This window comes from Leptosomus discolor, chromosome 5 (genome assembly GCF_034619465.1).
Source record: "Leptosomus discolor isolate bLepDis1 chromosome 5, bLepDis1.hap2, whole genome shotgun sequence".
Classification (NCBI taxonomy): domain Eukaryota; kingdom Metazoa; phylum Chordata; class Aves; order Leptosomiformes; family Leptosomidae; genus Leptosomus; species Leptosomus discolor.
The window spans coordinates 41,553,788-41,566,319 of NC_141395.1; the positions used below are offsets into that span (position 1 = coordinate 41,553,788).

General features: G+C 41.2%; 1 protein-coding gene across 6 annotated transcripts in view; it reads right to left on the reverse strand.

Annotated features, from left to right (window-relative positions):
• AGAP1 (ArfGAP with GTPase domain, ankyrin repeat and PH domain 1) overlaps positions 1-12,532 on the reverse strand; it is a 384,764-nt gene that overhangs the window by 227,001 nt on the left and 145,231 nt on the right. For all 6 annotated transcript variants that reach the window (XM_086466250.1, XM_086466249.1, XM_086466247.1 and 3 more), the window contains 3 exons: positions 11,407-11,492; positions 7,056-7,197; positions 3,824-3,958 (listed from right to left, as the gene is read on the reverse strand). In XM_086466250.1, coding sequence (XP_086322376.1) covers positions 3,824-3,958; positions 7,056-7,197; positions 11,407-11,492 — 363 coding nt within the window. The remainder of the gene's footprint in view (positions 1-3,823; positions 3,959-7,055; positions 7,198-11,406; positions 11,493-12,532) is intronic.

Sequence of the window (12,532 nt, forward strand, 5' to 3'; positions counted from 1 at the left end):
ATTCAATACCATTTCCAATTTCTTCCTCCAAAAGGTAGGTCTACATTAAGGCAGAAAACACAAACCAGAAACTAGATTTTTGGAAAAGATTGTACAACAGCACCTTTCGTGACAAAACTAGTAATTGGTATGTTAGAGAAAAGCACGCTGCAACTTGAACTGGTAACAGGAGTTTGGACAATGGAAGTTCACACACAGTTTCAGATTTACCAACTCACTGGCAATTTGAAGATCCTGAAAACTGAAGGGGGAGATGAAGAAGAGGGTGCATTTGGGCCATAAATTACATATGTACTTCATAGCTGATGCAAATCATTGTATAGTGTTTGACTTCATTAAAAAAATACCAAAAAGAAGTCTTGCGTGCAAAATGAGAGCACTAAAGCTAACATCACTAAACGAAATCCAGTCTCGCCTATTGCATCCACTGCGATATCCACACTTTCAAAAAACCAACCAATCAAAAATCCCCACCCGTGGCAACCAACAGCAGCCTAAAAATGTAAAAGAATCAAAGCATTCAAAGTTACAAGCCAATAAAAGCAATGGGACCTTGGTCAACATACTGAAATACCCTCACAGACCTGCCAAAGCAAACGCTTGGAGCATCTCAACAGGGAGCACAGCCTACCCTGCAACAGAACAGTGATTAAATCCTATACTAAATCCCAAGAACAGGCACCCATCCAGCTGGGAGCAAAGTCTAGAACCAACTTCCATACACAAAAAGTGGTCTTAATAGGGATAGCAGCTCCATGTCTTGCACGCAGCCACGAACTTCTCAACAACTCTTTTTCCCCAGTTACCCACAATTAAAAACCCCTGATCTTATACAGTGATCTACTAACAAAATGCATTAATTAGTCTGTGTCCCTTTCAAGGTTGCTGAAAAATCCAGTTAATTCATGAAGGCTGCTGGCACTGCCTCAGTGTTTCCTCAAAATAATAAGAAAAGTTTAAGAGCAAACTATGTGAAGATCTCTACTACACCTGTCCCTCCTCCCCTCATCCCTTCTTTTCCTTGTCCACTGCCAATGTTTACATCAAGAAGTGGTTTTCTCAAGTCAGACTAGGCTTCCTGGTGCTAGATCACCAGCTCCATTTATTCTGGAGAGGATCTGAACACAAAGAGAAGTTATTAAGCAATGCTGCGTGCTGCTTGCTTTCGAGCAAACAGGGCTCAAAAGTCCCTTGAGGGGGACCGAAAAGGCAGTCCCTCAAAAGGCTGGATTGCAGAATTCACTCGCATTTTAAAAAAAAAAAAAAATTTACACCATGGGTATGGGGTCCAAGTCACATAGCCAGGCAGATATTTTGCTCCCTTTTTGAAGAGGGGCCAGATTCCTTTAGTCTAACATGAGGAAAAGCCACTCCAGTTTAACAGCAGCTGCCGAGAAGGTACGACACCAAGCTGGCTTCAGCAAGGTCACAGACTGGCTGCACACAGTCAGACCCATGGAGCACTAAAATGTTCCACAGCTGATGTGCCAGCAATGCCAAGTCCCAAGCCATTGTGGGGAATTTTACTAAATCACATCAGGCGTGACTGCACCCATTTTATAGTTCATGCCTATCAACATACAAAGAAGTTGAAAAAAATTTGAGTATGTGTGTAAAACTAGTGTGCATTCACGATACTGGCTTTTATCTCCTATCGAATACAATTTCACAAAAGATGTAACCTGTTCCTTGCCAAAAAAGTGAAAAAGCAAAGTTATTCTCATTAGCCAAAGGCTTTCATAACATTAATAGCTGTGAAAGCAACAGTGATATAGATAGATATACATATATACACACACACACACAGAGCACCTACAGCGCTGGCTGGGGAAAAGTCACAGCCCTCCCCAACTCACCACCTATCTCCCAGTAAGGCAGCCTCCTGAGCTACATTACTACAAAATTTCAAGTCCTTTTTCTAAAGGACAGATAATTTAGATTTTTTTTTCAAACGTTTGTACTTCTATCCCTTGCCTTTCAAAGGTCTGCATACAGACCACACAAAGAAGTCACTAAAAAGCCTTGTTAAGCCCACATTGAACCTGAACATCCTAGACTTAAACAAATCAAGTGCCATTTAATCAAGCACTCCCTATTAACAACTTGCACTGCTCATTCACACCCCTTCACATAATGGGGTTAAGAAGTTGCTTTGTTTCGTGCTGAAATAAACAGAAAAAATTATCAGGAATTGGATTTGGTCCCGGACATGCCTGGCATCTGTAAGACATTTATACAGAAGCATTCCCAATCCTATTAGCTGGCAAATACTAAGTAGTTGGTTGACTGCCATGTAGGTAAAACAAAACCTTGATACTTCTTAAACATGAGTTTTGTCAATTCTTTCTACTTACTGCTGAAATTTCACAGAGACAAATAAGCTTCCTGGAAGCTTACAAGTTTATCACACTAGCTTTGTGCCAAGAGACTTCTCTCTCACAAGGTCCCCGAGAAAGACAAATTTAAAAAAAAAAAAAAGTAGTCTGTACAAAGATCCACAAACACCACAACTTGGAATATATAATTAAAAATCCAACTATAGCTAGCACTCAAAAATAAATGTACTAAAAAAACCCCCTAATGGTTCTTTGAAACTCATATTCAAAACAGAAAATCTAGGCAGTGAAAACAGTAATTTCTGTAACAAGCTCAAGCAAAACCAGCGAGCAAAGCATAATGATACAGCTTCAAATGCTCTTCTCTGAAATCCTACCACCAGGATCAGTAAAACCACCTTTATTTGGAATTAAACCTAGTGCAGTGCACATAATTATTTCCCATTTAAAAATCAGAATGTTCTGCTTTCTTTTTTTAATTTCAGCTGGCTTTGGACACACCTCTGTTAGGTGCTGATGTGACTCTGTCTCACATAACCACAGACAGCATAGGCCTTTGCAATGAAAAGCTGGCCACAAAAAAAAAACCCAGAACTAAGGAGCTCTGAGAAGTATTTCAACCTAATTAAGAAGGTTTTCACATGCCAAAGAACTGCTGTGATGATGAGCTGACAAGTTCAGCTACATGGTTAGAAGAGAAGACAGCAAAGCTGCAAAACACCTGGCTGAACTTCCACTAGAGGGTGTACAAAGCCCATCTCACACAGCAAAGCCCAAATTTAGCATCACTTCTCCAACCACAGTTCCTCCAAGGGGTAACTGTTCCAAAATAGTTAAGAGGCAGAAAGCACTTCTGTTATTCTTTTTTTTTTATTGAGATAGTACACAGTGATCCCAAGTACTTCCTACAAGGCAAACTAGAACATCGCTGCTAATGATTTAATGTTTTAGATCATCCTTAAGCAGCCAACTTTATTTCTAAAGCCCTACATAAGACCGTCAAGTTCTAACACTCCATGAATGCCAAGAGTTACTTCTCATCATTACCCTATTCCTAACAATTCTCTCAATTCTCACTGTCTCAAATGTGCAAGGTAATTTTAAACTACTTTGCACAACGAGCCTCTCAGTGTCTCCACGAGCACTAAACCAAAACAAAGAAAACTTTGCTAAACCAAAGCAATCACTAAAGAAAAATGAAAAATAAATGAAGACTAAATAAAGTAGGTTAAGACTAAAGGTGTCTGTAGGTAACACAACACCATGCATGTGCCACATTCAGCATAATAAAGCCTCTGCTTCACTTAAGACAGTATAACAAAAATAAATCCCTAAAAATAAGCATTTTCTTTAACTAAACATTAACGAACACTTGCAAAACAGGGCAGATACCTGAGCTATCAGACATTAGAGGTTATTTTATTTTTTAAAAACAATAAAAGGCTACAGTATTGAGTGATATGTCTGATGAAAAAAGCAATCTTTACCGTCCTGGAAGACTCTCTCCACATTGAGTCCATAAGTAGCACAGGTTTCGTAGTAAGTGCATCTCTTGAGATCATTTGATAACTTCCTTGCTCTGGCATCGTCTATCACACGTGGATTACTGGAACTTATAGCATCTACAGCAACAGCAGGGGGAAAAAGTTTTTAAATATAATTTGAAAACATCACTGTGAAATCATGATGGCAGATAAAGCTGTACAGGACTGCAACTATCACGTTGCTAAAAATCTAGAGCCCAGCTTCTCCCTTGGTTCCCCATGCTTTTTTTGGTCTTTCCCATTTTTTAGCCTAGTTCTTTCTGTGTTTTGCTGAGGCACAGAGAGCCAGCAGTGTGTTAGGAAGGCTGGGCTGGAAGGAAAGCACTCTGCTAAAACCCCAACCCTGAGCCTGCAGCGCACACTGTGCCGCGGGCGAGGCAGGCACTTCCCAGATTAACGCTGAAATGGAGACTGTTCATATATTCACAGGTTGTACTGCTGGCCTGGCTTTCAAGCCAAGACTGGATCCAGGAAACTCATCGCAAATGACTGAGTCAAACCTTGGTGTAAAGGCACTCAGGAGACGTCGTGTGAATACGTTGTACAGCCAACAAAAATAGTGTTATCTAAATAAATAATAACACTTTGTACCTTTCCACATGAGCTACTTTTCATGCCTGCTTTTTAACTGCAATTTCTAGAGCTTATCCATAGGAGCTGAAAAAAACTTTATACCAAGGCGGCGGGAATAAATCCTGCTAACTGACGAAAGAGAAGTTTTCTTCATGGCTGCTCTTGTAGTGAAGAGCTCTACAAATAGTCAAACAGTATAACCTTTGTAAAGTGATAATACCATGAACAAATCTTAAAAAAAAACCACCAACCCTTTTTTGCCCCCCCCCCCCCCCCCCCCCCGAATACCATAATAATTTATTAGCTATGGCAAAAAAGCTGTAAGGGGCGACACCAGCACAACCTGTTCTACAAAACTCTGCAGCTACCACATAACCACCACGACAGGCACCAATTTCAGAAAGTTCTCCTAAAAATCTGCTGCTTCCCCAGCAGCATAACTATCTTTGTTCTTAGGAGAAAAAGTGCATCACTAACATAAGCATGAAGCCAGCGACTATTGCAATGCTGGACCTGAGGCTTTGTTCGGGATGCGACATGACTGCATCTCAACTGATGCTACGACTACCTTCTCACGAGACTGAATTAATAAAACCAAATCAAAAAATATTTTGAAATCTAATGGCAGAGGGTTTTTTTCCTCAGCAGAGGGCGCTGAAAACATTCAACCAGACAAGACTTGAGACTCAACACCATGGCTTCCAGAAGAGTTTGACTTCTGAAGCAAATTCAGTGCTACAGTCCGGCCCACCGCAGAGTAAGGTGGCAGAGGAGAATGTCTGGAAACATCAGGCAAGCGCTAACGTTTTGGGAGAGATTTCATTTCAAGATTTATTTCAAAAATGCTCCTCAAAACCAACAAGATGGATTGCAAACAGGTGTATTTCAAATATATTTTCAACAGGTATATTTACATATTTCATCTCGCTGCATGGTCTGACAGTCGATGTAGCCAAAAAGCTATAATTTTTTCTGATGCTTACTCCCAGAATTTGCAGCATTTCCATCTTTAGCCACTTTTAAAAAAAATCCACTTTGCATCAGTGCTGCAACAGAAAATGAACTTGGAAAATCCAAATTCCTTTCTGGTAATAATGGGAATGAGATGGAAAACCATACCCCAAAGTACAGAAAGAAAAACACCTCAAGGAAATGTTTTCTCCCCTCTTTTTTCATCTCCAGTTTTAATCTGACAGCGTGGCCCTTCAAAGCAGTTCACTTCTGCTTTTTGACTGCAGTTTCTGCTATCCTAGGACTTTCTGTATACCTACTACTTCCTTTTTCCCTTTTTACCATCTGTTTCTGCCCTACAGCCTGGCTGCAATTCCTCCTTCTGTGCTGCCCACGCTTCCCCTGCCTTCACGTGGCAGCACTGGTGGCACAGCTCTGCGGGCAGTCGGGGCAAGGCAGATTGCCCTCTGACCAGACAGCTGGCGAAAGAGTAAGCTGAGAAAGCAGTGAAAAGCTTCATCACCACCAAAGACAGCAGTATACAGTAAAAAGATGCCCAAAAACCGAACCTACAGGAGCAAATCATGACATTTATGTAGCCCTTCTAAGACAGCAGAGTAACTCGGTGATACATTCAGAAAGAAATGTTTCAGTGGGAAGGAACTCACAAAAATGCCTGTACTATGCTTCCGAAGTAGCAGCTTTGTGAAGTACTAAGTCTGATGACTGGCACCTATGCGAGAACGCCTCATTTTTGGCAAGACTCACCCGGTGGGGACATCTACATCACTAGGGGCAGGGCAGCCTCAACTCTTGTGTGACTACTCCATGCAGCAAACCAACCGCAATATGTGAAAACTGGTGAAGCATCAATGTGATGCACTGGTAAAACATGGCACGGAATAACCAAAAGACAGCTCAGATGCAAAAGAAAATTAAATACTGCTGATATCTTCCCCTTGTTACCTTTCCCCATAGGACAGCTGCGAAGAGCTGCTGCTCCAGAAGAGATTTTGGAAAAACAGCATTGGGAGGGGTGTGGGGTGTTTCAGTTAGCCAAAAGCTGCATTTCTATTTGATTTAAAGAGTGGCCGACTTGAGAGACTGCACAGAGGCACGGTTTAGTTCTGCTTCCTAACACAGTGTTAAAGGTTTTCCATCTCGGATCTGTCTGCCCCTTAGGAATTCCAGGTTATTGATCACTTCTAGACTGCCAAGCTAATGGAAACTGGTTTGGTTTCAGAACTTCATTACACAACTGGTCCACCTGCCCAAATTCAACATGAGCATCTCTGGGCTGATCAAGAAAACCACTGTGACTAGCAAGCACTGAAAACTTTTTTTTAAATACTCTTCTAAGTCATTCTGGCCAAAGTCTGACACTCCCTCTCCCAAGAGCGCTGAAAGGACATTTGTCTCCCATCTCAAAACAGTCCTCGCAACACCACGTCCCCATAGCACTGTTGGCTCAGGAAGCCCTAACAGCAGACCACCACCCTGGTGATGAACTGGCAGTTTATCCACAGGCTCTCACCATGAGATAAATGGCAGTGCTGATGCAAGACAGAGGAAAAGACAGTAGATGGCTTTGCCAGCTTGGCCCAGTCTATATGGTGACAGAAAGATACTCGTAAACCAAGACTGCACTTACCCTGGGTTCCCACCAGTACCATTGGAATTTCACTAGTGTTACGATAGTTAGCCATACGGCTGTAGTAGTGGTAAACAGTCTGGAAGCTAATTTCATCTTCCAAGCTGAAGACAAATATAACAGCATCCACCCACATGGCAAACTGCAGAATAAAAATGGAAAAGGCATACTGTGAGAAAAGCTGTGAAGAGGGAAAAAAAGGACAAAGAAAAATGTTCTTACCTTACTCGGAGGGAAATACACATCAGAGAAACTTAGTGACAATAACCAAGGCCTGAAAACTGGCATATGTTTCCAAAATGATGAATCTCACCACTCTGCAAGTGTGATATCTGGGATACACAAAGGTTTTTCCCCATGCTCACAACTGCATCTCTTCTTCACTGGTACAGGATATTACAAGCCCAACTACTATCAGTGCACGTTGGTTTTGATTCATAGGAAAAGAAAACATCGCAGCCTCGGATTTCTGCATTTGTGAATTATAAATGAAAAACACTTATCTCTAGGCACTTTTGAGTGCCCTACTTAGTGTGTTATTTCCCCGCCCTGTGCTTTAGAAGCATGCATGCACGCTGATATTTCTGCTAATGCCAGGACAAGCGTTATGGTTGTGGTTTTACAAGCACTGCTAGTAATTCTCACATCTCGATCAATGTCCAAAAACGTTAATTTAAGATTTCAAATTCTTCACTATACAGACGCTCTTAACTGAGCAAACAGTACCAAATGTCTCGTTCAGCTTTCAGCATGAAAGCAAACTATTGTCTCTTGGCATCAGTACTCTGCCATAAGACAAGCACATACACAGGCCAAGGCAAGGTGCTGTTTAAGTGACCATGCAAGTGAAAATGTTGTAGCTCACAAGTGAAATAAGATTGTTTGAACATATTCAACATAACAGTAAACGTATCAGAAAAAACCTGAAGTTAAGCTTACCTCACTGCCTTTATTTTTCCCTAAGTGACTCCAATCCTACCCCAATTTAGACCAATGGAAACAAGTTTCAGCCATCAGTACTCACGCTCTTCATTATATTACTAGTACAACATGCCAGGCAGATTGGGGACACACTGAACACACAGAGAGCTGCAGGGAGGTTCATTTGGGAATCGTTTGCATATATTCTGCTGAGCTTTACAAGACTGTCCTGGGTTTGTAAGCGCTTTGTTCAGCCCTACCAACTCTTGCAGTTTTGTTTCTACTCTTGCAGTATTTAAACCGCCTCACTCACTACTTTGTTGATTCATACAATCTCAACTTTTAGTAAGGCATCTCAAGCTGACATATGCAAAGGGAAGGGAAAAAAAAAAAAAAAAGAGAGATGAAGTATGAATCTGCAAAGCTCTTTACATACTCAAGTTGCTGAGCTCATTAAATTCTCTTTTTTCAGAATCAGGAGCTAGTAGTACTTCTTGCCTATTTTTCATATGGCAAATAAGCTGATAATTTACGTTAATGTGCATATTCATGACTGCGTTGTGCTTGAAACCAAACACCACCTCATCTCCTATGGTTACGGTGTAAAAATGGCCAAAAATATCTTTGAGGTTTTTCAAGACAGTCAGGAGGATAATCTTCTAGATGTTAACGATATGACTGTTTACACACAGCATAGTTACTGCCAGAATAAGGCCAACTACCAGGCTATTAAATTTGAACTATTCAAACCAGAAGATCCAACCAAAGCACCACTACTGTGGACTTGGTTTTGGGTCTTACTATAAAATGGTTGTTGTTGACTGGACTCAGCAGCATCATGCCAATAACTCTTCCTTACAGGTACAACGTCCTTAAAGCATCAGTTTGGAAGCAGTCTCTCTAAATTTTCTTAATGTTTCATCAGTGTCTGGCAGCAGCCTTCTAATGAAATTATTAAAATAATCCAGAGGGTGGTTATTCAATGCAGTTCCTCCAGACAAAATATTTCCAGTAATTTCTAATTTCTCTTTTTATATTAAAACAAGTTTAAGCTTTGTGGATATCATTCCTGTGATATTTAAAACCAAAGGAATTTTGGAAAACATGCACAAGGTCTGGAAGCCCAGGTCTCCTTATCCACACCACTGTGCAGGGAACGGCTTAGAATGAGGATAGCTCAGTGGCCAATATACAAATCCATCTTCAGACTTACTGCTGTGACTGAGCAGATCTGTTAGTTTGAAATTAGCCCAAACAAAACCAAATGATAAAAAAGTTCTAAACTTCAAAAAATAGCACGACAGCTCGTTACAGCTCTGTTGCTACGTTAATCAGGTTTTACAGTAGGAGGCCACTACATTTGTAAGAGGTGACAGCAAGAGGAAAATCAAACCTGGTGAGCAAAAGAAAAGGTCAGTATTCACAAAGTGAAGCAGCATCAGTTACTGCATCTCACCACCTCCTCATTGTAGGACATGAGCTTTTTTTTTAAAAAAAATATTTTCATCTTTGAACAATCTTATATTAAACAACAAGACAGAGACTGTCGATCCAGAAAATGAGTCTTCAGGTGAGTTTGCTTTCCCTCCCTTCCTACCAAAAAAGAGGACACCGAGACATGAGCTGCAGCCTTTGCAGTGAAGCAAGGAAGCCATCACCTGGGGACCTTTCCCTGACCCAGTGCCACCAAGTGTCAAGAAGACTGAAGTTCATCTCGTTACTTATTGAAGTCATAATTCTATCCCCATTATCCACAAAAATAAACTGTACTGTTGCAAAAAGCAGAACCTTAAGGCTAAAATAACCAACTGTTTCTGTATTATAAACAAACAGGGGGAGATAAACGTTTTTCTTCCAATAGTATTCAATTTTCATTATACAGCTATAAATCTTCCTGAACCCAGAAGTAAACTTTTTATTCCAGGAATTAATAAACAGATTAAAGGTCTTCAATAGCCATGTGACTTGAAATTATACCCAAAGAATCCAAAAAGAATTTACATGTGAAACACCTCTTCTGAAAGGCAAAACAGCACTAACACCTTAAACCTTTCCATCCTTGTGATTTGCTGAAGAACAAATCTCTGCTGCAATAGTAATTAACCCTCCCCCAATTTATCTAGCCTAGATCAAAAGCAAAGTGCCATATCTGTTCATTAGTTTGCAGTTAGCTCAAATGAACTCTGCAAAACCAATTCTTCAGTTAGAAAAATATTTAGATTGCTGGGTGTACCTTTACAACCCCAGTATTTATGTTTTTATATGAGTGAACGTTCTCTAAGCATCAGGGCCTGGAAACTGTTGTGTACACCAGCCTGATTATTCACAGCTCCAAACAGAGCACTTCCTTCAGGGTCCTGCCTCACATGGCTGCAAATGTGTCAGCAACACTAATTTTTTGTCTGTCTTTTAACTTCCTTCCAGGATGTGTGTGTCTGTCTCCATTTCCTCCACCTCCCTTCTCTTCTCCTTTGTCCTGGCACCTTCCCCCATGCTCTAATCCTCCTGCAGCTAATGAGCAATAGTGGAGCATTGAAACACAAGCTGCTGCTACTGGCACCACTCCCGGTCAGCTGTTTGGCAATAGCACAGTTCCTGCTGCTAGATTTTTAGGGGGGGGTTAATCTTTTTCTTTTTTTTTTTTTTTAAGCTGATCCACAACTGCACAGCCAATCAAGGCAAGGCCAGCGGCAGCCAACACACTTAAGGAATGCCACTAGCGCCCAGGTAAAAAGAGGTAGAGGGGAGAGGAAGAGGATGCCTGCAGCCAAGGAGGCTGCCTGCAGCCAGGCTGGCGGAGTCTGTGGTGACTGAAGCATCACATAAGCAAGTGCTTCACTTCCCTCAAAATGGGGTAACTGAGAGCTAAGCACACAAAACCACAAGTATCTTCTCAAAGGTAAATCCCGATGAGTTGCCTTCTGCGAGACAAGGAGGTAACAGGCAGTATACAGACAGCAAGTCAGAAACCTGAGAAGTCAGCGGTGCTGAACTGTAACTCACAAAGCTGAGTCTTATACAGCACAGGGAGCAAAATGTGGAAGCCACAGGGAACGCAAAGATTTGTACAGGAGTATGTGTGTCACTGCACATACATCTACTTTGTGTTTTAAGAATTTATAGAGATTCTAACTCAGAATAAATTTTAGTAACACGCGATTTTGTGATCCCTGGAAGCACACAGGTCAGGCATTCCATGTAAGCTAGCCATACATCCTTATTACACAGTTTCACGATGTAACTGAAACCTCAAATAATTTCTAGACAGCATTATTTTTCACCTGACGGTAATGTATACTTTTTCCCAACAGAAAGGGAATCCAGGACCCAGGAAAGAACAAAACAAAGCCAGTTCTCTTACAAGAAGGGTTATTAAAGGAAAGGAAATGGTGGCGTTAGGCTGGTAAAGCTCTAGAGAAGCGATGCTCACCTGTGCCTCCGGAGGGCCCCCTTCATCTCTAATCAACAGCAGATAGCTTTGTCCATCAACTACTATCTCTTTCTTGAATCTCCCACCTGTCACACAAAGTAACTCATTACAGAACAGAAAAGGCAAAAAATACAAAATAGAAAAAGGCTTCGCTTGTGGAAAAACGGTGTCCTTAAGATCTTTCTCAAATTAATGAGCTACTACGAACATAAGTTAAGTAATTTCTATGCATATGTACTTAAGAAAGTTGAGTCACATACTTTAAGAATCAGGCTAACATGGAAAAAAGCCCAAAATTTCATTGTGAACACCAACTCCCACATTAAGTTTACTTGGTTTTGATACATAAAGACAGTTGCCTTGGTTTTATATAATGGTGAGAGATGTACCTTTAAGAAAGGCAAACACGCACAGCTGCATACAAACAATATCATGTATTATAACTAAAATAAATTTCTTGAATTAGCATTTCCTCAAGAGAAGCCCAGTTCTCACAGCACACATGTAATGTTATGAAAATGATACTTCTATATACACAAACCACAGTTAGGGGAAAATACTAGACACATGTTAGACAAAAAAACCTACAATGGTGGTACCTCTGTAGAGATGTGCTAAACTAACAGAGAATAGCGTGCCACTTACTAGCAGGATGAATTAAAGACCTGTTTTGGAGATCCAGATAAAAAGAGCAGAGCCTCAGCCTTCAGACAAATTGTATCCCTGATCCTATTATTTCAGAGAGATGCAGAACATGGAGTGCTTATGAAGAGCAAAGAGCTGGCACTGGACCTAAGAAACCGGACAGGGTGTGCAGCTGCCCTGTTCCCTTCTCTTTCCACTGGCCTCATGGGGACTTCAAGCATCACCCAAGCATGGAACTGGGATTGCTTTCCTTTGGGGTTAAGCATATTTCAGGCATCCTGCTATGTCTCATGATGGACTTCAGATAGTGACAAATCACATTTAGCGTTTCTGGTGTGACCGAGCCTAAGTTAGGATTAGCAAACTTGGCCTGCCTAAGTAGCTGGGTTGCATTTTGATCCTCTCCTGGAAGCAAACACACTCTTATCTCCCCCATCTAAGCCACAATGGCCCCCCAGGCCTCCATGCATAGCATCGTCCC